General features: G+C 33.1%; 1 protein-coding gene across 12 annotated transcripts in view; it reads left to right on the top strand.

Annotated features, from left to right (window-relative positions):
- The window catches only part of Slc16a7 (solute carrier family 16 member 7), a 158833-nt gene extending 133074 nt beyond the window's left edge, over positions 1 to 25759 (top strand). For all 12 annotated transcript variants that reach the window (XM_047548798.1, XM_047548804.1, XM_047548805.1 and 9 more), the window contains 3 exons: positions 17729 to 17872; positions 20739 to 21557; positions 24720 to 25759. In XM_047548798.1, coding sequence (XP_047404754.1) covers positions 17729 to 17872; positions 20739 to 21557; positions 24720 to 24991 — 1235 coding nt within the window. In that variant the 3' untranslated portion in view covers positions 24992 to 25759. The remainder of the gene's footprint in view (positions 1 to 17728; positions 17873 to 20738; positions 21558 to 24719) is intronic.
- Positions 25760 to 27834: the final 2075 nt, after the last annotated feature.

Below are 27834 nucleotides of genomic sequence, written 5' to 3' on the forward strand. Positions count from 1 at the left end.
ATTATATTCCATCTTTGTTTCACAGAGGTAGCTGATAAGTAACTTATTCACTAGAAAAGCAGATGTTAATGGAAAGTATTTGATGCAATGTCATTCAAATATTTGAACTTAGCAAAAACCCTGTCATAATTTATTATGAAAAATTATTTGTAATGATCTGTCAGCTAACAATTTTGTAATTCTTCCCTCAATTTTATGAAAAGCACATATTTGAAAGCAATCCATTTATAAGATTATTTCCAGGTGACATACTTCCTCATTTCTGAGTTTACCAAAAACATTTACCAAAACTTACCAAATGACAAATAACTGTATTAATCTTTTTAAATCGATATACTGTAATTTTTAATCCAATAGGCTCATAAAAGATAGAGGAATCAAATATACCCCTTTGTTATTATAAATTAAATATTTGTGTTCCCCTAAAATTCACTTATTGTACTTCTAACCACCTATTATAGCTGTATTTTGTAATGGCACCCCTAAGGAAGTAATTAAAGTTAAAATAGGTCATAAGAGTGTGGCCCCAATCTGTTAGGATTAGTATCTTTAGTCTCTAGAAGAAGCAGGAGATTCTCTCTCTCTCTCATGTGTGTGTGTGTGTGTGTGTGTGTGTGTGTGTGTGTAAGCATGCAGTGAGATGTCAGTTACCCACACATCAAAAGAAGAGGACCCAGAATGAAACCTGTCTTTTTGACACCTTGATCTTCAACTTCCCAGCCTCCAGAACTGTTAAAAATAAGTTTCTGTTGTTTGGGACACATAGTCTATGGTATTTTGTTATGGCAGCTCTAGAAGAAAAACGCTTTTTCAATAACGTTTTACCATATCACATGCTTTAAGTATATATTTGTGAAAACATTGGAGATTCAGACTTAGCTCTTTTAAAACATTTAAAAAGAATGCCTCCTAACTGAAATTACCAAAACCAGTCCCTACTCTCAAACTAATCAATTATATCAGATTTAATTTTAGGCAGAAAATGTCTGAATTGACTTTTAAGTTCAAATAAACATTATAAATGCATTTGAGTATCATTGTAAAAGCACTAAAACATAAATTATAGAATGCATCATGTAAAATCCACATCAAATTAAAGTGCTATTGATCTAACTCTGACACTTATTTTGAAGTGTTTCATATAATATGCAGCAAAGATTATAGTTTATTTATAAAGTAAGGGCATGATTAAATGCACAGAATTATTTTAGTAAATATCTATGTGAGTATTTTAAAACTCAAGTATAAATACTCAGGAATGTCTCACTTTGTTTTGATTTACATTAATTACTTACACTGTGTATAAATTTAGTGAAAAAGTACATGCTGCTAAAATATGACTGACTCAACACCTTAGTATTTTACCTTTTTAAAATAGGAAATATAAAAAAGAGTTTTATAAAATAAATTGAGGACTGGTTATAATTAGATTACATTTTTCCTATATAATTTTACAAAATGCATTTTATTTACTAATAAAATGCAAACTGAATCTATATGGAGTCATGTAAAATTTTATTCATAAATTTGACATGAAACCTTGATACTATAGAAAAGAATTGTTACAACTAAAAGAATAAGCTTCAGTGATCTGAACTATTCCTACTGTTCACAGGTTCTTTTCTTTCCAATTAATGACATGTTTTAGGAATGAGCAAAGAGAATAGCTAAAGAGAATTAATTTTAATCATATTTAGCAAAAGCTAGTTTTTATCAATGCTCTGTTTATTTCATTCTCATCAGACTCTGTCAAGAGAATTGCATTTTTTGAATAAAATTAGAATGGAAGAATCAAAGTCAATACACAAAAAATCCATCATTCTGGTGCCTACACTACAATGTATATGGCTTCTGAATTTTTGAAAAAGACCCCAAATACCTGATAAGTAAAAAGTCTGCATTACCTTTACCCAACAAGTAATATAAATATGACAGAGAAATTTAGAGGGCTAATATAGTGTTTTATTTTAGAGAGGTTTATTTGTGTGTGTTTGTTTTGTGCATGAGTGGGATTATTTTTGGTTTTTATTTTTTACCTTTACTTTTTGTGTTTATTAATCATTAATCATTTTTTTTTTTTAAATCTAAGAAAACTGCCCTTCCAATTGTCTCTTTTTGGCCTTCAGGGTCTTAAGTGGATTCTTATGAAAGTAGAGATAGGAAAGAAAACCTTACATAATGCTTGGATTTGTATGTGTGCGAGTTGAGGATCAAAACAGTTAAATTCCCTAAATTATCAGTACCCTTTGGAAATTGTTCATGTGTTTCAAGAGCAATTTCATCTTAACTTAAAAACCCCTTATTTAAAGGGTTCCCAAGTTACTGTGCCATGCCACTGTTTACTCTGTCTACAATGCCTTTCTTCTCCTTGACCACTGTTCAGCTTTCCCTCACTCCTGGAGGCACCCCCAAGTGCTCCTTTGTCATCACCATCTTGGAGTTCCATAACAGTAGTAGACTGCCGTTTTATTTTCTCATGTGTCTGAACCACCCCCAATTATTAAACTCTGGTTTCCTTTAGCGTGACCCCCACCTTCCAATCTTAGGTTAAGTTTAGCTCCAGCACCTGAAAAGCACTTAAAATGACTGGCAAACAGATAATACTCTATATATTTTTTTGAATGAATAAATGAATTCCAGAACAAGTTGCAAGGCATAATATGGTCAGACTTTACAAAGAAAGCTTTAAAAACCACCTGTCTGAGTGATTTTCCATAATCAATTCTTCCAAGTGACCAGAACTTTTCCTTGACAGAGATAATAAGAACATCTGCATTATGAGAACCTTTTTAGATGTGAGAATCTCCTCCTTTTTGAAGGCAATGACATCATGACTGCCACAGCTTTTATCACTCAGAACCACAAATGTTTAGAGAGATATCCAAGGTTATAGCACTACATCTTTCTTTTTTTTTTTTTCTACTTTACTAAACCATGTTGCCAATTGTTCTTTTCTCCATTTGAAATGAGAAACCAGCCATCCACCATAAAATATTTAGAAAACTGAGTACTCTCCCATACCACCTTCCCAACCTAGGAGTAAACATATAATTTTTGACAAGAAATTAATTAATGGAGCCAATTCTTTTTACTAATTTGAAAAGGAATGGACTGTATGTTTCAGAATGCTGAAATTCAACTGCACCAATTAAAGATAATATTCTGTACTCTTATAGTCATCTTTCATAACTATGTTATTTAGAACACATTCAAAGAAGTAAAATTGTGTATGTCCCGAACAATGACTGTTAATACTAAAATAGCAAAATTAAGTCAAAGAAAGTATAAAGGTTCACTTCACACTGTACCCATAAATGAATCTACAGCTTATGTGTTTTTTTGTTTGTTTTTTCTTACTTATTTTTTTAAATTATTTATTTATTTTTTACAGACCCGCATTTTGATTCTTTGTACACAAATGGGGTTTTTGATAAGGAATATTCTTTAAAAAAAAAAAAAGTAAGATTTTTCCAGTAGGAACCATGGCAATTAAACTTAAAAATAATTTCAAAATGTAGACTAGAATTAAACATGAGAAACTTTAATTTTAATATTTTGAACTGTAGCTTTTGTTTTTAAGAAATTTGAAATATTCTAGCATTAACAAATCACAAGAATTAAAGAATCATAAATGTGTGACCATCACTCTGTCCTCAAGTCACTCTACAATATACTGAACAGATGGTCTCATAAGTTATGTGTAATCAGTTGAAAGGTAAGTACCTTTCAAAGCTTAAAGAAATGTCTTTCCTTTCAAAATCAAACTCCTGTAATGTTCTGTACTAATGATTTTCCCACTTGAAAATTTTTCAAATAATGAAGTAGTTGTGTTTTTACTAAATCTTTACCTAAAATGGATATAGTCATCTCTCAGTATCCATGGGTATTAGTTCTAGGATACTAAAATCTGTGTTTCCTCGGGTCCTTTTTGTAAAATGGCATAGTATTTGCATATAACCTCTGCACATTCTCCTGTATACTTTCAATCATCTCTAGATTACTTATGCCAATAAAGAGTTGTTATACTGTATTATGTATGGAAGGATGACAAGAAAAAAGTGTGTATATGCTCAGAACAGATGCATTTTAAAACATGTCTTTGACTTGTGGTGACTGAATCTGTGGACACAGAGGACCATCTACATGTACATTTTTTCAACCATTCTGTGTCTAGCATGGTATCGAGTGTTCATTGTGTGAAAGAACTCTCCTCTAAAGATTTTCTACTGCTGTTTATCAGTGCCCCATGTACCTCAGTGGGAACTTTATGGCCTTCAGGTTTGGACAAATTTTTACACTGTGAGTCCTGCACATTGCAGGAGTTTTAGCACTATGTTCTCAGTGCCATCAAATGTCCCCTATAGAGAACAGATCTGCTCTCAGTTAAGAAATTCCGGTGTGTTCGCTCTTATAAAGTATAAGATGTTGATCTGGAAAAAAAAAAGAAAGAGAAACTCTGATGTCGTAGGAGTTTTTGTTTTTTGTTTGTTTTTCTGCTTTGTTTTGTTTTGGTGGTCACATGGCCCCTATTACTTGAAGTCAGTACAGCAGTGTTGATGTCCATGTGATCTGAAGCAGAGCCCACTGGCCAACCACGAGAACACTGGTTGTAAGCCAGTTTGGACTCTTGATCTCACTCCTCTAATACACCTGCTGGTCTGAAGTTCCACCTGCACCTTCCATGTTGATTGCTAGAATTTCATTAGCCATCTGGTAAAATATATTGAAAAAGTCTGGCGTGTTCTTTTCTATATTTATTTGATGTGAAGATAGATACAGAAAAAAGCAAGTTTAGCTTACAATGATAAATTTGCTGACTTCCATTGATCATAGTTTTCTATTTTTGGTTTTTTAATAAATCTTTTAATCTATTTTAGTTTGTTCCTAGAATCTTCAGGATTGATGTCAAACTCAATCTACTAAAGGCATATTTTTGTTTGTGAGAAGTTTCTATTTCTATAACAACTTTTTTCTCACACCTGTGACTTTATACCTCCCCTAAACACCTTAACTTAGTCACCCTGTCACCATCTGTCAGTGCTTAGAGACACTAGCACTCATAACATTTTTATGAGTTTTTTTGTCCTCCAAACAATTATTTTTTTTTTACATGAGATTTGAATCTCCTGCCTGTCAAGCCTCTCAGATTACATACACGTAACCTCCCCTCTCTTCTCTGGACTGGTCTTCATGAGCCCAACTAATGTAATTAATTCCCTCAAATATATTATAACTCTTCTCTTGGACTTTCTTTTATGCTCCTAAAAGCCCACATTTGCCTCTTATTTTAATTATTTTAAGTCTATTTCATATTTGTCTAATTTCTTCCTTTTCCATATCAAATGTTACATACTTCCCAATCTTTTGATTTTGGTTTGAGTTCACATTTCCAGACATTTGCAACTATTCCTTCTCTTTTTATGTTCCTCCCTACGTTCTCTCTATGATGTTTTAAATCTTCAGTAAGTTGAAATATATTGCAAATACTTTGCTCTTTTTCTCAAATATAGTTACAAGCTTATATCCACTGCTCATAGGTCCACACGCGCCTCTCTACAGATCTTAATTGCACATACTATTTCTACATATTATGTGTAGTATTCTTTAGAACTTTTTGGTTTCCTCATTCAGAAAGGTATGAATAGCATGCACTGTTCTTTTGTTGAACAGTCAGTTTTATTCATTAATTCACTTTTCATTTTAGATTTGCTATCTGAACACCAATAGAGTTGAATCTGCTTATAGAAGTTCTAGATGGTGCCAAAAGATGTAAAATCATTATTGTAATTTTTATAACATTGTGTCTTGCTTTTATAATAATGCTATATAGATTAGAGGACACACATATATACCACAATTAATAATAAAATTAGACTTCAGAGACTAATCATAACCTCTAATAAGTTTTTATAATGATTGTGTCTGTATATAAATATAATTAGCTACGAAGAACTATAAGCTGACCACAATGACATATCTAGGTAGTGTCATATATTTTATTTAAGCCCTCATGAAGTTCAGAGTGTACATAAACTCTTTTCAAAGAGTTTCCATTTACTTTATGAATGCATGTAGTGCAAGAAATTTATGATTGTCACTTATTTCAGGAAACCTGTAAAAGAAGCTACTAAAAAACTCAATTCTTCAAAGTAAAATTGAGTAACTGATTCTTAGTTAGACACTTAGTGAATAATTTTTAAAATAAAGACTTTCAGGAATTTCAAATCTTATCCTGCTTTGTACTACAATGTTTAAGGAAACACATTTAAGAATAATGCTCTTCAATACAAGTTTATTTACTGGGATGCTTTTCAGCTCAAACACCTGTCAGGTGTTTGGACACAAAATACACACCTAATTCATAGGAGGTTTAGAGAAAGAGTGACCACAGGAAGGCCTCACTATGGCTCCAGGTCCATCCCACTGTGATGCTCTTGCACTGCTGGCTTCTGTGTTTCAGCTTTCCCTCCAGCCATCCCTCTTCAAGATGAGATGGCTGCTGTAATACCAGGCAATACATGCACACAAGAAAATATCTTGTAATATTCTTAAATCTTTTTTAGAACTGGAGAACTTTTTCCCAGAAATCATTTGCTGACTTCCACTCATGTCTCACTGGTTAGAATTGCATCCTAACATGGCCCTAAACTATTCACTGGTAAGGAGAATAAAATTACCATGATTGACTCTCTTAGTAAGTCAGGATTTACTCCCACCTCAGTAGAGTTTAATTCTCTGAGCATGTGCCTGCACAGTGAAAAGCATGTTGCTGCAAGGTTCCACGTTGTCTCAACCAAGGGGACAGAAGAGATGCATCCTTATGTCCTTAAAATATTAATGGATTAAACAATTGTGGCATATAGAATATTAGTCAACCTGAAAAAAAGAAAAAAAAATTCTGCCATTTGCAACAAAATAAATGAACCTGGAGGACATTAAGCCACACACAGAAAGAATATGTACTGCATGATCTCACTAATATGTAGAATCTAAAACAGTTAATTTAATAAAAGTGGAGAATAGAATGATGGTTACTGGTGGAGGAGAGGGTATCAAGAGAAATGAGGAGATGTTGGTCAAAGGGTACAAAGCTGCAGTTCTATACAGTGAATAAGTTCTAGAGATCTAATGCTTAATATGGGGACTATAGTTAATATTACTATATTGTTATACTTGAAGAGATAGATCTTCAGTGTTTTCACCACGCCCAAATGCTGACCACAAAATGAGATGGATAAGTTAATTATCTTGAACTGTAGTACACCTTTTACAATGTACATGTATATCAAACTATCACATTACCATTGTATACCTTAAATATATATAATTTTTTTAATTATTATTTTTATTTGGCTTTTATTTATTTTATTTATTTATTTATTTTTTGTGGTGCTGGGGATCGAACCCAGGGCTCTGTGCTTGCAAGGCAAGCACTTTACCAACTGAGCTATCTCCCCAGCCCTGGCTTTTAATTTTTTACAAACTGCATTTTGATTCATTGTACACAAATGGGGTACATAATTTTGTTTCTATGGTTGTACACAATGCAGATTCATACCACTTGTGTAATCATACATGTACATAGGGTGATGATGTATGTCTCATTCCACCACTTTTCATACTCCCTCCCTCTCATTTTCTTCTACATATTCTAAAGTTCCTCGATTATTCTCTCATTCCCCACCCCCACCCCCATTATATATCATCGAAACAGGAGAAAGTGTTTGCCCAGTCAGTAGCCAAAAAGTATTAGCCAAGATAACACTAGTTTTGACATTCATTATTGTTTCTCTAAATTATGATTGTTGATTCCCTGGTATAAATATACAAGACTAATTGTGCTTCACAGCACTTCACAATATATAAGAACTTATGTGAAAAGAGCACAGGCATACTAGAAAGCATATTCTCTTGGCACTTTGTCCATTTTATTCAAAACACAAACACTTACACACCAACACATTTAAACCTACACTAGGCACAAAAATCAAATACTGTGCTACACAGTGGTAGGGAGATTGAGGCAAATGAACCTTATAATTTGGTTAAATATTTGCTCATGAAGCAACACTCTTTTAAAGAGACACCTTAAGGTGAATGTAGAACATATATACATTTCTAAAATGACTGTTAACTTGGAATATGTGTTATACTTTTTGTGTTCTATGTGGTTTAGATGAGAAAGAGATTCAGAAGATTGAATATCTTTTTTAAAATCTTGTATGTTATAATAAATATTGGCATTATGCCAGTGAAGCGATGGTGGCATCTAAGACAATCCTAAATCTACTCAGAAAACAATTTCATATACTAAATGATAATTACCATCTACTATGTGAAATGAAATTTTTCTATGCCTAACTAAATTACAAATACGAGTAACCTTCAGCCCATAACCTCCTTGAGCTGAAATTCTAGTGAGTAGTAGTAAATGAACATAGCCTAATGTAAAATATAAATACTATCTAAAGAGAGAGGAGCAAAGCAATTAAAAGGTTAAGAAATTACACTAAAAAAATGAGTTCATAGAATTCATTATTATGGTGTCATTTAAAACTAATTTTGAAGCACAAATGGAGGGAAACAAAATAACAATTTTAAAAAGAATATAATACTTCATAAGACTTCCTGTAATATCCTATGCATAGTGATAGATATGAGAAAAAAGTTCTCAAGAATGCAAACATTTTTGCATCGTTTGGAAATCATCATGTTGCTTATTATTTGCCTAATACATAAGAATCTTCAATTTACAAATTGCATTTTCCTGACATGTTAATGAAATATATGTTTAAGATATTTCTTTTTTTTTTTTTTTAGTTAAAAAAGAAGGATTATTGCTTTGCTAGCAAAGGAGATACACAGGGAACTCCTGTCTTAGAGGTTGTGGTTTTGCCCCTCAGCAAGAACATGGGGCTATTAAAGAGGTGATTCAAAGGATACATTCCATGTGTTCTCTGTTGGAGTTAGTGTTAACTAGTTACTTTGAGAGATAGTCATTTCTAAGATCTTCTGGTACCATCCCCAAAGTCTGGACTACTTTGTTCCTATGGTGGGTGTGTACTCAAGGATAAATAAATCTCCCTAAAATGGGGAAGAAAGGTAATCCTGTTTCCCCTGTGATTAGGGAAGAGGAGAGATTAGGGAGAAACAGGAAGAAAGGAAGAGAAAGAAACATGTCCATTTTAAAAATCAGTTGCAGTGGCAGAGTGGCCAGGGCTGTATTCAAAGCATAAAGTGAACCAATGTTACATTTCCCCACTGTCAATTTCTACATTCCATTTCTATGGAAAAATGGGGGATGATATCTCTAAGCTGCTTCCTGCTGAAAGAGGGTGAAGTTGAGGGAAGTAACACAAAGTCTTTGTTCTCTATGAGGTGGGGTGTGGACAGTTAAGGATATTCATCATCAGAGCAATTCAGAGGTCCACAGTGGCAGATGGCAGGTGATTAGACATACATAGGGCAGGGATTATGCTAAGACAGCAATAAACAAGATAGAAAAGGATTAACTATTTTTGTAAATAATTAGCACAAAAGCAATTTGTATTTCAGCCAGTCTCTGAAAACCATGAAGACAGTAACTCATATCAGTGAAAACAGATCAAGTTTATCAATGTAGGAAATTAGGAAGATTTGTATGTCTATTAGATCAGGCTCAAATTAACTCAGGACAAATTTAGAATTCTAGAGTCCTTTTTGATTATTATTAGGCATTCCCACACAAGAACCCTTCCTTTATAACCAGCTTTACTTACTTTTGGTAGGGCGGACACAAGTGTACCTCTTAAGTTACATTAAAAGAAAAAAAAAAAAAGTTGTTCCTTTTAAAAGTTCAGGTAGGACTGTGCTTAGGCTATACTCTCCTGCTAGTTTTTTAAGACCAAGTTGGTCAAAACTGACCCTGTTCCTATCTACTCTTAAGAGTTAGCTGAGATTCCTCAGAGATCACTCTTGAAGATGTGTGTGACGTCTCTTGGCTCCTTTAGTTTTCCTCTCTGGTGGTGCTGTCTGCCAGGATGGATCAGACTTGTTGACCATACTTTCTGAACTTATATATCCACATTTCAAAAATTCTGTAGAGATTAATCTATTCCATCATTTGATTGAGAGTAGTAAATTTGAAAAATATCAGAAGCCATATTAGATCCCACTGAGATAATTCTTTGAAACTAATAACCTTTCAAGCTTTGGAGAAGGAGATATATAGTAAGTAAATGTTAACTATTTGTTTAGTGTGCGAGTATGAAGAGATTTTATGAAATTATTGATATGAGCTAGATTTTTCTATTATTATATTAGGAACTTTCAGAATGCAAATAAGCAATAACCCAGTGGCCATTGGTAAACAAATAAAAACATTTAGTGATGTCTTACCACACTGTACATAAGGCAGCTCCAGGCTTGACTGATTCATTAACTTTTTCATCTAATCAGGGCTTCATTATCTACCTCATCTACTCTAATACCTTATGGTCCAAAGATGTCCATGGCCTCTCTAAGTATCATACTCTCATGAAAACATCTACTTTTTAAAAGTGTGGAAAGTCTAACTCAGAAGCTCCCAGAAGAATTAATCCTATATTAATTGCTCCCAAATGCTCACATCCAAATCAGTGTCTAGTAATGGTGGTGAGCCATCATGATGGGCTTATAGTACTTGTGATTCACCCCTCATGTTGGGCCTGGAGCTTCATAGAGCAGTGTAGGTAAAGTAAAATCAGGATTCGATTAAGAAGGAAAGGTTTGTGGCTCTTGAGAGGGAAACTAGAAGTTGTTGCAACAGTCTTACATTTCCATCTTCTTAAAAATTATTGCAAAGAGCAGCAAATGCAATGTATAAATTCTGTGAAATGCAGTGTTACATGTAATTCTTTTTTGAAATGAGCATTATACATGTAGAAGAGATTTAATCATTTCTTTCCAAAAAAGAAAGATAATTCACAGAAATGATAGCAGAGTGCTTCAGTAATCTTTCAAAACTGTTAATTTGAACCTGTTTCCTTATGTATAAAATAGACATTAAGTAACGGTACCAACTCTTAAAGAGGTAAGATTTTATGCATAAAGAGCTTAGAATAGCATCAAGTGCTCAAGAAGTATTATTTTTATTACTAATTAATCATTGTGCCATCCTCAAAGAAGGGAGAAAGTCTTCCCTACTAGAACATAATGTAGCCTGTGAACACTAGGAAGTCCTTGCTGTTGCTGTCCTTGGACATTGAGAATTAGAATGGTGACTTTCACCACTCTTTGATTTGAAAAAAGAGGTACTTGATAAGATGTTCTCTTACCTCTCTTCTCCCATACAAATAGCATGATAAGCCCTTTTAAACAGCTGTGATTATTAAAATTAGTGAACAAATTAATTTAGAATTTCTTAAAAGAGAGAAGATAAGACCTACCCCCACCCCTTCAAGTAACATCTTTTCACTAAAGCCAAATTGAAGAAATTGTCTCACAAACAGGCCAATGACATTGAGTTTGTGAAGAAAAAAAAATATTCAGGGTGGAAAATATGGAAAATGAGCTATAGAGACATAGATGCATCTTAAAATAGCACTTTAGATTTAGCATTGCAGTTTGGTAGCTTCATCTATTGGTATGGTGAGAATATGCTCTCTGAGGAATTGCTGTCTGCTGAGACCTGATTATGAGTAAAATAAACCATCTTTATATCCATATGGCTTCCAGTACTCTATTCCTGTTATGCCCCAAGTGTCCCTAGCATACTAATCCCTTTCCTTTTGCAGGTTCTTATGATTGTCCACACTATTCATTCAGAACCTTTGCATGTCATCTTATGCACTTGAAATACTAATTGAATGTTGAGTAATACACTATCAGTGTCTTCAGTGGACATATAGAATACTTTTGTCAAACTGAATGGGTCCTAGTAAATCACACTGAGGCAATTATCCTTAAGGAATGTTCCAACTGAAGATAATTTACTGTATAGTATTTTATCTCTATCCTTTGCAAAAGTAAATGCAGTACCTGCTTCATAATTATTCCCCCCATGTTTTTCATTAACCTAAAAATGAAAGATCATATATAGAGAAAAACAAGGTGAACTTTCAATCCCAGATCAGTGCAGGATAAATCTCAAGCACATAAATAGTGAAGACAATTTCATCCTCCCTTCAAACCAAAGTAGTAATTTTCCTAATTCAAAACATCTGTTCAAAAAATGTTTAAAATACAGAAAGCTACTGTTAATAAACACACACACACACACACACACACACACACACACACACACTATAGTAGCAAACACAGATAAATTTCTGTAATTGCAAACCACTTTCTCCCATTCCTGCACTATTGCTTTTTGTCAGTGATGTGACAGGATACCACATACACAAATTTGAAATAAAGCAAATGAAAAATAAATTATGGCACTTTATCATTTCTTCTGTTAGTGTTTATACTATGCATAAAATTTTTATATAGCTCCAATTGATAGTCAATTCCAATTCATTGTTTTAGGTTGATAAAATATATTTTATGAAATGTTCATTATATTACATTCCAAATTCTCTCATAGACTTTATCATGCACTTTTGCAATATGCAGAAGAAATAAAAGCAAGCACGTTGAATTCAGGTTTATAAAGCAGAATAACAATATATGAATCAAACTTGTTCATTTTTATGTAAGTTGTACATTTTAAAAATGTCACCAAAAACTCATCTGTTTACAATCATATGCATAACACTAAATTCAGCAGTAGGAGAGATATGATCTAGTAGTTGTGTTCAGAACTCCTAAGACCCCTCTTTGCTTCAATGATTTGTTCAAAGAACTCACAGGACTTATCTGACCTGTGAGGTTTCCTTTTGCTCATGACTGTGGTTTATTACAGTGAAAAAATGAAGAAAAAAAATCAGCAAAGATAAAACATGTAAGGAAAAGTCCAAAGGAAACCAGGTAAAAACTTAACAGAATCCTCTCAGGGGCTTCACTTCACACTGGATGGGCTTGATTCTTTCAGCAATCAGTTGTGACAACATGTATGAAGTGCTTTCTGTCAGAAAGCTAATTAGAGACTTGGTGCTTAAGGTTTTTATTAGTGAGCTGGTCACGTAGATATTATCTGCCTTGCATGAACCCAAATTTCAGACTCCAAGGAGGAAACATGAGCATCATACATGAAAAAGAGATAATCATATACCACATTGCTTATATGATGGTGAGCATGAAACACATTGTACAAGCACTCTTGGCAAAGTCACCCCTCTTGTCATTTAGGAAATAGTAGGAATACTCCTACTCCCCTCTTGTCATTTAGGAAATAGTAGGAATACTCCAGTTCCCCATCTCCAGGCAAGTGCCAACCTTACAACAGTCCTTTCTAAGAATAACAGTCTTAATCTTGTTATGCTAAGTCTTTTCTGCTCAGTATTTAAAAGCATAGTTTTGTAATCTGTTGACCCTGGACTCATATTTTACACTTTATTACCTAATATTAATATGACCTTGAGCAAGTTACTTAAACACTTTGCACCTCAGTTTTTATCAACTGTTAAAAAGCTTTAATTAGGCAATTATATCATAAGAGTGCCATGAAAAGTATATGTAATTAATGCATGTACAATTCTTCACACATGGAAAGAAAAATGCTCAGTAAATGTTGATAACTAATAAAAGTATATGGCAACTGCCTGTGAAAAGCTTAGAATAGGATGCATGAACAAGATTTATAAAATAAATAGAAAATAAATGCTGTGTGTGTGTGTGTTCATGTGTGTATTGTAATTGTAAGTGCACCAAGAGTGTTGAGAATGGGCAAACACTTTTGAATTTAAAAGAACCCACAAAATCTTACTTGGGGAGATAAATAAGCATTCTTTTAAGTACTATGAAGTCATAGCAGTAAAATATTTTTGGTTATCTTTCAGAAGACAATGATGTAGCTGATATGTGGATGTTAATATTGTTCTCCTCATGCCACTTTCTGATGAAGTCATCCTTTAGTTTCATGAAAGTAGCTGTTATTCGTGAGAATAAAATTCTGAGATGGATTGAAAACATGAATTAGAAGGATAAGTGGCTAGCCCAGGGTGGTGGCACATGCCTATAATCCCAGCAACTCTGGAGGCTGAGGCAGAAGGATCCCAAGTTCAAGGCCAACCTGAGTAACTTGACAAGATGCTCAGCAAACCTGTCTCAAAAAAAAGGTAGTATTTTTTCAAAACAATATTGGAAAAGAAGTTTGGAAATACAATCGGGAATTTTTTAAAAGTCTACAAAACAATAGAATATAATGTAAATCAAATGACAAAAAACAACTATGTGCCTCTTAATGCTGTAGAACAGAAAGCACCAATTAAACATTTTTAAATTGTTTAACATATTTATTGGAAATATGTGAAGCACATATATACCAGTTAACAAATAAAGTAGTAAACTAAAGTGGGACTACCTCCCAGGTCAAGAAAACAAAACTTGCCCTGTGCCCTGGGAACCTGACTTGGTCTTCTTCCTCAGATCACAGCCCCATCTGCCTCCTAGACTAGCCCTATTTAAACTTCAAGGGCATAAGTCTCTTTAATAGTAAAAATTAAAAATTTCCCGATGTTTATAATATTGTATGGTTTTAAATAAAAAATCATACTTAACTATCTTAAAAAAAAAGTGGAGGGAGATAAGTAGTTAGGTAGATCAGTCTTATTTTACACACAATCTTATACTTTCGTGAATGTTTTTGGAACTAAACATTATTATTCTTGTACTCTTACACACCTTTTGTGGGAATTTATTCTTTTCCTGTAACTTCATCTTTCTTATTAACATAACAAACTAAACATCTACTAGGATGTAGAGACCTGCTGGGTGGTGGTGTGTTTTGCATTTAATGTTAGATGACTCCTCATGCTAATAATAAACATTTAGATTTTTTTGGCAAAAATGTCACTTTTGTATTATAAATTTAAATTGTACTCACTGTTACAAAATAGAAAAACTTTAGGACAATTTTTTAGCATTAAATATTAAGGAGGAAAGAGCTTTAAATAAATCACTTACCTATCACTTTTAAATGCAGAAAAACTACTTAGCAAATTTATGATTTATAGTATCACTAAAAAAATCTTTTTTTTTCCCCTAGACCAAATTTAGTCTGAAAATTCTGACCTAATGTAGTCTTTTTTTCTTTAAAGCAGTATCCCAAGTTTCAGATGAAGTATAATTTTAAGTTATGAAGGAAATGTCAAAGCAAGCCATTTACACATTGATAGATCCTATAAAATAATGTGAATTTTCACTTACTTGAAGATAAGCTCACTTGTTGTACTATTTTATGATGCACCAGGACAAAAAAAATGATGTCCACTAAAGGAAGTCACAACACTTTCTTAATATTTCTAACTTTTATTAACACAAAAAGTACTTTTGTAGACTTAAAAAATAGATTACTTTAATGATGTTAATTGCTTCTGAATATTTTATACCTGCACATACACACACACACCCATAACATATATTTTTTAAAATATATGTTAAGTAAGTTAGGTAAGCCCTTCTTAAAACTTTTTCTCATTTAGTGTTTGAGTCAGTTCTCAATGTTTATGTTTCATACATAAGATTGTTCTCTTTGCTGGTCAGGCAACTGTCCACCATTTTATTTAAACTGCTGCACCCATTCTGTAAGTTTTAATGCTGTTACTTTCTTTTTTTTTTTTTTTTAATTTGTTCCTTTTAGATATACATGACAGTAGAGTGCATTTTGACATATTATATATATATATGGTGTATAACTTATTCTAATTAGGATATCATTCTTGTGGTTGTACATGATGTGGAGTTACACTGGTCGTGTGTATTCATATATGAACATAGGAAAGTGATGTCCAATTCATTCTACTGTCTTTCCTATATTCCCCTCCTCCCTCCCTTACCTTTATTCCCCTTTGTCTAATCCAATGAACTTCTATTGTCCCCTACTGCTTATTGTGTATTAGCATCTGAATATCAGAGAGAAAATTTGGCCTTTGGTTTCTGGGGATTGGTTTATTTTACTTAGCCTGATAATCTTCAGTTCCATCCATTTACCAGCAAATGCCATAATTTCATTCTTCGTTTTGGCTGTGTAATATTCTGCTTTGGATATACCACATTTTATTAATTCATTCATCTGTTAAAGGGTACCTAGGTTGGTTCCTTATATTTGCTATTCTGAATCAAGCTACTATAAGCATTGATGTGGCAGCATCACTATAGTATGCTGATTCTAAGTCATATGTGTATAGACTGAGGAGTGGGATAACTGGGTCAAAAGGTGGCTCTATTCCAAGTCTTCTGAGGAATTTCCATACTGCTTTTCAGAGTGGTTATACCAATTTGCCATCCCACCAGCAATGCATGAATGTACCTTTTCCCCCACATTCTTGTTACTTGTATTCTTGAAATTTGCCGTTCTTGCTGGAGTGAGATGGAATCTCAGTATGGTTTTAATTTTGCATTTCTATAATTGCTAGAGATGTTGAACATGTTTTTTGATGCTGCTACTTTCTTGATCTTGCCAGAATGGGTCAATAGAAGACTTTTCAGGTCTTCAGGATTTATTTTTATGTATTCCTTTTCAAATGCTCCTTAAAATCATTGATTAAAATGTGAGGGATTAATCATAGTTCTCTCAAATCACAGGAGATAATAACCAAATTCAAGCAAGCATAGGCCATGATAGCTGTGCTTACTGCCTGTGACTGATGAACAGAGGTTGGAAGAAACCCTCAAGTGTAAAACATTCTTGTTACTAAAATAATACAATGTGAAAACAATTGATATTTTAGAAGCAATCATGTATGGTATTAAATAAAAATCACTGTTGAATATAATAAAAAATTTGAGCTCTAATTAATGGCATATAGGTGTATACACACATTATTCTTTTACTCTTCAATCTTTTTTATTTGTTCTTTTTAGTTATGCATGATAGTAAAATCCATTTTGACATAATTATAAAAGTATGGGGTATATCTTGTTCTAATTCAGTCCCCGATACCTCTCCTTCCCTTCCCTCCTCCCAGTCCCTGCTTCCTTCCCTCTCTTGAGCATTCTGCCATTTACCCATAGTTCTTTTTTTTTTTTTTTTAAGTTATTTTCTTGTGGGTGTAATGATGGGGAGATTCATGTTTATATATGTACCTAGGAAAGTTATGGCAGATTCATTCCACTATCTTACCTTTTCCCATCCTCCCTCTTCATTTCCCTTTGTCTACTCTACTGAACTTCTACTTTAAAATTCTGACACAGAAAAGCCATTTTCATAATCCCTGGATTATTGTTACATAAACTTACCTGCATTTTAAAAGGCATTTTAGATGTCTTAACTATATTTTATTGAAAAAATTACCACCAAATTTGAATAGTTAAGGTCATAAAAATTATTAAAACTTCATTATTTCATGTGCTTTCCTACATGTACTTAAAAATAACCATCAACTGAAAGTGGTAACACATGCCCGTAGTCCCTTTTTCTTGAGAGACTGAGGCGAGAAAATCACTGAAGCATAAGCTGAGCCACATGAAGACCCCCATCTCAAAACAAACAAAACAAAACATTCACTTATTTGTGAAGTTTTGGAAAGTCCTCATTATATTCCATGTGAACTAATTTTTTCCTTGAATCGTTAAAAAGTGCTTTGTCAACTTTGAAAATTCGCAACTATTACGTACAGATAAATGACACCTAACCAAATATTTGTTTTTCTTCTCTCTCTGTTAGGTCCCCTCAGCAGTGTTTTGGTGAATAAATATGGCAGCCGACCAGTGGTGATAGTAGGGGGTTTACTATGCTGTTTGGGAATGGTCTTGGCTTCTTTCAGCACCAGTGTAGTAGAGCTTTACCTCACTGTGGGCTTCATTGGAGGTAAGGAAGATTTTGTTTTTAGCTTAATTTCTTAACATTTCTGTTGTTTGCAAAGTTCTGTAAAAAGGATGAACAGCAAAAGTACTTATTTTTTTTTTAATTTACTTTTTCAAACAATACTATTTTGAGTATTTTATCTGACAGTGCATTTAACTACTTGTTAGCTTACATGGGCCATTTTATTTCAAGAAATGAAAAAAAAAAGTTATGGTACAAGTTACTATTGTAAAATTTAACTATTTATTAAATTTAACATTTAGCTGCTAACAAACAAATGGCTTTGGGTTATTTTTACGTCACTTTTTACCCTTCAGACAGTTGAGATGGGACTGAGAAACAGACTTTCTGCTACAAATAAATGTTCTATTTTTTTTTAATTATTTTTTTGTTTTTAATATTTGGAGTATTTTACTTACCACTGATTATATGGTAAAACTTGTGTCAAAGAGGTATTTTCTGGATGCACTGATTTAACTTCAACAATAAAACGATTGCTGTCTGATTTCTGATTATCGGTAGACCTCTTCAGCCCTGTCCTTTCTTTTCCTCACTCAAATAAACTTGTTTAAAAGTTCAGTAAGGCACTTTGCCACAACACACAAATGCCAAATGACACACTGTCCTTTGATTATCATGGTGTCTCATGCAGAATATCTATTGGCTCTAACTCTCTAGAAATTGTGTACTTAAAAGCACCATTTTATATGTCTGAACAATAAATTATATTTTAAAATCTACAAAATTTTAAGAAAAAATGGATTTTAACATATTAAAGAGGTTGGATCTTCCCTAATACCTAGAGAAAAAAAAGTAATCATTTTTCTTTGTTATAGTGATCTGAGATCGATCTAACCCACAGTCATGTATCATTTGGTGAGAAAAACAGGTATATTAAAGGATGTAAAAATCCTTCTCTTTGCAGCCTATACACTTTCCTCAACCTTTCTGGATATGGGAAAAAGTCAGGATGGACCTACAAGTGGACATACTTAGAGATAGGATGATTATAATCATCCTGTCTCAGAAATACCAGTTGCACTATTATTATTCTAATGCATAATCTCATTCCTTTGGACCTCCAAGGCTTTGGTGCTTCTGGAGCTGATGCTATATACATCTATGTGGGTTTTACCTTGTCATTATCAGCCAGTTGGTTTCTGACTTTGATTTATAGAAAGCATACAGTTCTAAATTTGAAATTTGACTCAGTACATACAAGATGTGTGATCAGAAACCTCCTTATGCCTCAATCTGTAAAACAGGGCTAATAGTTATTTTCCCAGGGAGTTGTTGACCAATTAATGTGCAAGATGAATACTTTGTACTTTACAGAGCACTCGACATGTTGTTATTTATAAATAAATAGCAAATAATAGTAATTACAATGTCATTTGTGTCATGTCATGAAAGTCCTAGAACTTGATTTTGGCAAAATGCTTTTCTCATTATTGAGTGTGTGAAAGCTCAGGAAGTCTGTTTCCTTCAGCAGTGGCAAACAGGTAAGTTGCAAGTTGCAGGACCAGATTTAGATCAATCGATTTAAAGTCTTGTGTTCACTGTACCATGCCAGAATGGGAAATTGTCAACTTGGGATAAGAGCTAATGACAAAAGTTCCAGGTGACAGAATGGGAGGGAAATGACATAAGATAAAGAAACTTTGAAACACAATATGTGGATTTCAGCTTAGGTTCTTCCACTTACAAGCTACTTGATCATAGGCAAGTTAGTTTTATTATTTATAAGTTGGATATTATTACACTTACTCTACAGATCTTACAGGTAGAGTTAGAGATCACGCTGTTCTGTTATTTTCCAAAGCATGTTCTTGGTTCCTTCATGAACTTTTAGAGACCCTTCTACTCATATAAAATGTGTATTTGAAAAAGTTGGAGTAAATATTTGTACTTAGACCTTTAGGTCCCAGAACTTAACATACTTAACCAATTTACAACACTGCTTCAATTTAGGTGAACTGTAAACCTCTCTAGCCCCTAAAAATAACAGAATAATGCCTAGTTAAGGGGGGAAAGAGGTGCTTCATATGAATCAATTTTATGCACTTTCAAAAGTACCTTAATTATTACTCATGCTAAATATTACTTCAGTGGACCACAAAAGGTAATTCACTTCTCAAAGACACTATTCACACTGCCAAGGAATTCCACAGACTATGGGAACTTTAGCTTATAGAAAAAATCAGTTTATATCCCTGAAATAAAAATCTATTTCAAGTCAAACAAAACAAAACACAAACTTCCTTTTTAGTTATTACTTGTGCATCTCTATACATTAAATTTGGACTGTGAGGGATATAAAGAATGAAATTAATGACATAAGTTTATTACTCTTTTATTATTTGCATAGTATTCAAAGAAACATCTGTGGGAAAATGAAAGATTGTTACAAATTACGAGCATTTTAATCTGTCCACATTTCTTCAAATCTGAAAAGAAAGTCTTCTCATTTTTAAATTTCACTCTTGTTCACACAGAAGAAATCTACATATTTGCAAATAAATATTTATTAAGAATAAGGTGTTAATTCATCTGTGGAATTAAATGATTTTAATTAAGAACTAAATTTTGTCCTCCTTTCCACCCAGTCTGTGATTTTTTTGTACATAGCTAGTTCTTGGTTGTATATCTGTGCTTTAAGATAACATGAAACCATCATATGGGATGTCCATTTATGAGAACATTTTTAGGTTTGTACAATTACATTTATACTTATAATCCTCAAAAAATTACTACCTGCTGCTGCATTTTTAGTTCTCCTTCCCCACTTGAATGTGCCTTCCAAAGAATAATTTCTTATGTGAGCGTTGTAATGTGTTTGTGTTTTCTTTTTTCCCTTTCTTTTCTTTAGGTTTAGGTTTAGCCTTCAACCTGCAACCGGCCTTAACAATAATTGGCAAGTACTTCTATAAGAAACGACCCATAGCGAATGGATTGGCCATGGCAGGGAGTCCTGTTTTCTTAAGTACATTGGCCCCTTTCAATCAGTACCTTTTTAATTCTTACGGCTGGAAAGGAAGCTTCTTGATTTTAGGAGGTATATTTTTGAATGCCTGCGTGGCTGGGGCCCTCATGAGACCCCTTGGACCCAAACAAACTGCTTCTCAGTCTAAAACTCAGATTGGTATAAGAGTAGAAGACACAGAGTCAAAGAAAATGCAACAGAAGAAATCAACATGGAATAAAATTAATAAATATTTAGATTTCTCCCTTTTTAAGCATAGAGGATTTCTGATCTACCTATCTGGAAACGTCATCATGTTTCTGGGTTTTTTTGCCCCTATCATCTTCTTGGCTCCCTATGCTAAAGACAGGGGAATAGATGAGTATTCTGCAGCTTTCTTGCTGTCTGTGATGGCTTTTGTCGATATGTTTGCTAGACCTTGTGGAGGATTAATTGCAAACTCCAAACTTATTCGCCCCCGAATCCAGTACTTCTTCAGTTTTGCGGTCATGTTTACTGGAGTGTGTCATCTCTTGTGCCCCCTGGCACAGAGCTACACCAGCCTGGTAGTATATGCTGTATTTTTTGGCTATGGATTTGGGAGTGTTAGCAGTGTCCTCTTTGAAACTCTCATGGACCTTGTTGGTGCTCCAAGGTTTTCCAGTGCTGTGGGACTTGTCACCATTGTGGAGTGTGGCCCAGTTCTTCTTGGCCCTCCTATTGCTGGTAAGAATATTTTTCATCAAGGAAAGCAAAAAGAATTATGCTAATGTTCACTTACTGAGACTTTCTTTACAGCGAATAATGTGCTTCAAATAATTCTAATTGCCTAACAGACTGTAGAGAGATTAATTTTATGTTTTATTACATATTTTAAAATTTCATAATTAGTTTGATTTTATACCTAACTCTGTTTCAGAGCCTGGACTTATGAACTTAAGAACTTAAGTTAGATTGGTAATTAGTAGAATTTTGAGAACTTTTATTCCTATTAGTTGTTATCTTTTAAGAATATAAAACAAAAATAAGGGGCTGGGGAGATAGCTCAGTCGGTAGAGTGCTTGCCTTGCAAGCACAAGGCCCTGGGTTCGATCCCCAGCACCCAAAAAAATAAAAAAATAAAAAAAAATAAAATGTGACTTTGTTATTACTGAACAGATTTCTGTTCTGCATATACAAAAATGAGTTCAAAATGTAACAGCTTGTCCTGAAAAGTTCAGAATCTATATTTTTAGTATGTTAGTTATACTTATTTGTAAATTATTGCCTGCTAGGGAAGCCGTAAATTTATATCACTAATATATAATACAGGGATAAAGAAAAATTCATTCAAAGTTGTTCTTTTCACCAGATAGTTCATGTTTCATATTTATAGTTGATAAGGGTTACCTTTAAATTTTAAGATTTGAAATATTTTTAAAGGTGTCTATAAAAGTGTCTGTGATAAATTAACTCAGTAAAGAAACCAATAAAAGTTTAGTGCACTACCAATGAAATTGAGAAACTGGTCTGCTACTTAAAAAAAGAGAGAAAAACAAAGAAAGATAAAATAGTCATCACAAAAGTATTAGAATTTTGTTGAACTTCCTTGTGAATATGTTGTGGCTTCTTTTTGAAATACAGTTAAGAGCATTTTTAAAAGGAAATTATATGTAGATTCAGTTATACTATCTGAATCCATGATAAAGACACATGCATAATTACATTTTAACCTCAAGACTTGTCCAGTTTTAGATTTTAAATGTTGTTAATATAAAATTATTTTTTGTGAGACAGTCTTTTCCAGCAACTGTGTGTTATTTTGGTCACTGTTAAGCTTAGATTCTTGGCCTGCCCCCTAGTGCACAGTCAGGCTAAATGCAAATTTTCCCATGTATTCAGTCAGTTGTTAAACTGCTTTCTGTGTGTCATCAAAGAACCATTTGAAAGTGGAAACATAGGTGTCTAATTTGTCACTCTTGATGCCATCATTAACTTTTGTCTTTCACTTTTTCACTTGGTTAGGAGGGCATCGAAGCTGTAAGACCTTAGTGGTGTAGTTGTTGGTTTTTCCTATCCTCTAGTATTTAGTGCAGATTTTAGGTGGTACTTTTTTCAATGTGGATATGACATGATATCCAAACAATTGTTAAAAAAAAGAAGGAAAGTCATTAGGTCCCATTATTTGTCAGCCAGCAGATTTTATAAAACAAAGTAAAACTGGCCTATCTTTTCATATGAAATTGTTCTGACCAAAATGAGTTTTAGAGCTTATGCATTAGCTATGAAATTCTAACTCTTAACAGAGAAAAGTTATACATCATGAAAAAAAAAAATTAAGATACAGTAGATTGGATCTAAGAATTTTTTAAAAAGGAATCTGATCTGGCCACTTATAAATGTGCTGAGAACACGCATCAATATATTTTTAAGTAACCGTGAGTGCCTGCTGCCTTAATATTGGCAAATCATCATGTCACTTGGCACCAATTTTAGTAATGGATCTGGACTCATTGTTGAAGCTCTCAGACTATAGCCTTAAATACCCATATTTTTTTTCATACTGTTTTTGTCTTTTGATACTCCTTGACTCTCAGGCAAGAATCTCCCTTTAGTATTTGATTGCTACTGAAATTTTGGCACATAGTAGGCACACAGTAAATAGTTTTGAATATTATGGTGATTTTTTTCTAACACGCTTACTGCTGTTTCTATTAGCTCTGGTAGTAGAGCAATGAAAGGTAGAGAATGTTTGGTTTTTATTTCTATTTATTTTTTCAGACTGAACTTTAATTTCTATACTCATACAAAACTGAAGTGTTAGTTCTGGAAATCAAATCTGGTTTCCTGGTACTGAAAAATTTCCAAAACATTTAGAAAGTCTGGTTAATAAATGATGAGGCAAAGGGCCTTATGATTTTGTATTTATAATGACTATTACACAGATAGAAATACTTGACTAAAATTAAAAAGGAAAAACAAAAGTTTTGCATTTTTGTTATGTATGTTATGCTTACTCAAATAAGCTCAATGTACTATCTACCTGATTAAATCAGAGAATTCTATTCAAATAGACAAATATAAGTAACTAAATTTAAAACTGAACTACTGACTAGTTTCTAGTTAAAATGCTAGAGATTCTTGCTAAACAGGTTGTCTTGAAAGGTCTATAGTGGAATCACTTAGAATGCATGTGATAAGTAATATAGCTTCGTACACACTGAATTTGCTGTTAATAATTATTAAGAATTAAATGCCTGCATGAGCAAGAGGCAAAACTAATTACAAGCTGAAAAAATTTTAAGTCAACAAGCCTTCAGGTTATATGGTACCAGGCTAGTTTTTCAAGGATCTTAATAATGAAACTGAACAAATGGTTTCTTCCTGATTAATTTGGCCTTGATACTGCCAACTTGGATAAAGTAAAACAAACAAACAAACGAACAAAACTGTAGACTAAAATGTGACAAAAAAATTGAACAAGAGGTTGCATTAAACCATATTGCAGAGTAATTATAAATATGAAATTCAACCAACCTCAGAGTTCAAATTCTGTCACGTATTAGCCATGTAACCAGAATACTTCATAATAAGGATCAAATGAGATATGACAGGTCAAGTTCTCAACCTAGCAATGAGAATAGGGAACCATTTAGTAAATTTTAAGCCCTATCAAAAATAGTTTGAGAACCTATTAATGCACTAGTATTATAATGCTGTAAGTTTCTGTACCTACTTTTATGAAGCTTATATAGACATCATAATCTAGAATGCTTTTTCTTTCTTAAAGTCTTATTTGAAATTAATTTAAATAAGGGGTTTGTAATTTGGGGAAGAGTTTATTTGAAATTTTTTATCATTTTATAACTGCTTTATATGCCATCTTAAAACATGTTCTTTGTCTCTTAGGTAAACTGGTGGATGTAACTGGAGATTATAAATACATGTATTTAGCCAGTGGGGCTATTGTGGTAGCCTCAAGTATATGGCTGCTCATTGGTAATGCTATAAACTATAGATTGCTTGCAAAGGAAAGAAAGAAGAATGAAGCAATGAAGAAACAAATGAATACACAGGAGTTCAGAGAATCAGAACCCTTGAGCAATGCTAAACAGGATGAAGTTACTGTCAAAGTCCCAAAAGGAGAGAATACACCCTCAGAAAGAGAAACTAATATCTAACAAGAATCACATCTCTGAGTTCAGTGTTATGAATTTACTTAGAAGTTTTCTCCTGTTTTTTAAAGTATTGAAAAAGTTTTTAGTTGAAACAAGCAGCCACAGCTAAAAATGGAAATGAGATTTTACTCAAGGGCAAATTGTAAACTAGTTCTTAAAAATTTGTTTGGGTGGTTAAGTTTTGAGGTTATGCATACAAAAAACCCATGCAATGAGTTTATTTCCATAATCGACTCAGAATGTGGTGGTTGAAATACGAATTTTAAAGTCTTCCAGGGACTTCTAGTCTCCATTATAGAATGAAATCTAAATCTCAAACCCTGATCTAATTAGTGAAAAAGAGTATGTTTAATTTCATTAAAAGGTCTCTTCACATTTCATTTTTATTTGATATTAAAATTTGAAATAGATTTGAAGGAAAATTATCTCTCTCCTCACATACACCCACACAGACACACACACACAGACAGACACACACACATACATAAACATATACACTCATGTACATACCAACATGAACAGAGTATCTGGAGAACAAAAGAAAATAAATACATTTGAAAAGGATATTATCGTAGTCATTTATTTATTTTTTAAAATAAAGAAAATCCATGGAAACAAAAGAAATGTATATTTGCATGCCATTTTACAATGTGGATTTTAAAGATAGGCACATAGATAAAAATGAGGATGGTCTTAATTCAGAAATCTAAGTGACCACTATAAAATAGCACTCGTGTGTATAAAATAGTTTGAGAAAAAGGAAGGACTCCATTTTACACCATTACTTCTGTGCATTCTTACGCTTGACTAATCCACCCACAGGATTTATTTGAAGGGGTGCCACTCGTGCCTGGTGCTAGAGAATACAGCCCTCGAGTAATTTTCAAAATTATATATATATAAGTCAAATTAAAGATCTGAATGACAACTAGCAATGAGCTACACCCATTGATTTTAACAGGATTTTAGTTTTTAATTCACATGTTAAGAACCAGGGATTTCTCTTTCAAGGAGGCCTCAATTCAGTTTCACTGTCATACTGAATCAGAATCCTAGCTGACAACCTTATAAATAGACCAAACTCTAATTTTTTCCAACCCTTAGCAGTGATTCAACGTTCCTGTTATGCACAATCCACGTAAGTACAGCTAACTAAGAGTGGGAGGTCATTTTATTCAGCCTTCTGAACTCTCTCAACTTCCTCCCTTCCAAAAAACCAAAAGCAAAATCAAAGCACAAACAGGCCTTTTCCTCAGCCACTGAAACTGGCTAGAGGAATGGCAGCTCTTGAAAATTCTGCCCTCTTACTCATTACACTTATGCTGCCTGTGACTATAACTAGGAAAGTATTAAAAAAAAAAAGAAAAATAAATAAATAAATAAAGGCCCCAGAAGGTAGGCTGTGTGGCTTGGAATTGTGAGTATAGTTAATAACATGATAGCAAGAAGCTTGACAGATTTCAGCCCGGGTTAATTCAGCATTTTGTCATTTTCCTGTGTGAAAACATTTGAGAATCTAAATTCCTCTTTAATATAGGCACATTTGATAGTTCTGTGCTTTCAGAAGTACAAATATTATAACTAAAATGATAAATATTTATACCTACAAATCTGAAGTTTAATATTCTGATTAATGAAAAGTATTTATAATATTATTATTGAAGTGATATCACCCTTAATATGTCCCCAAAACTTTGTCATTTTTTTTTTATTGCAGTAGAAACAGGTGCTATTCTTATCTTATGAGACTGTACCTGGACTTCACTCCTTTGTAAGAATTCACATTAAAGATTTTATTTTTTAAATTTATGTACGTTTTAAGCATGTGACTCATATATAGAGAGTGATATAAAATTCCTTTTTTTCATTTCACATTTGCTTTTTTGCTTATGATAGAAGGTTTATATTTTTTGAATATTAAGAAACATGTGCCAAGATCATAGTTAAATAAATCAAGAAAAACGTGACAGTATATGACTGTTTTTCATTTAGTTTCACTCAATCTTGATTCTCAAATTAACTAGTTTTATATGGTTAGTGCTTTTGTATTCAACTCTTAAGTCGTCCTATGAACTGCAATGTGGTCACTGTGTAGTATTTCTCCAATCATAAACATTTCCATAAAAAATGTCTTGCATTCCCTAAAAATGCACATTTAAACTAATATAGATATCAGACCCCAGGAAGAAATAATTAGCAAAGTAATGATCAGGAAGTTTTGGGTCTAAGGGTTATATACTTATCACAGGTTAGTAGAGACTTGGTATGGGGTGCATTCCACTGCTTTCTCCATAGGAAGAGGCTTACTTGCTAACTGAAGAGTCAAGTCAAACCAATTTACATTGTTTTGCTACTCTTTGGTTGCCTTATATTATCTCTTCATTTTCAATGTTGTTTATGTTAATTTATTAGAAAAAAGGAAGAAAATTTGCAGATTCAAAGAACAATGTCATAGTCATGCCTGGCAGTGCACAGCACGAAGTTATAAATATACTTGCATATTAACCCCCAATGTGTAGAAAATTAGTCCAGAACACCAGTAAAACAGTGATATAAACTGTACTGGATTAAGAACTATTCCAGTACATTATTAAATATTCTCCTTGTTCACTTTTCCTACCCACTTGCAATCTTTGGAAGAATTATTGCAGAATCAAAGCTTGAAAAGAGAATATTGGCCTAGAACTTTCATTAATTATATAGTCACATAAGTGGTAGAAGAAATATATTTAGCTTCTGTGACTGAAAAATAGTGCTGAACATGTTTCTTTGCCTAAGTAACAATAGATTTTTAGATGTTCAAGATATGAAGCAAAGTCATTTACCTCTAAAGTCCCTACTAGACT

This window comes from Sciurus carolinensis, chromosome 4, assembly GCF_902686445.1.
Source record: "Sciurus carolinensis chromosome 4, mSciCar1.2, whole genome shotgun sequence".
Classification (NCBI taxonomy): domain Eukaryota; kingdom Metazoa; phylum Chordata; class Mammalia; order Rodentia; family Sciuridae; genus Sciurus; species Sciurus carolinensis.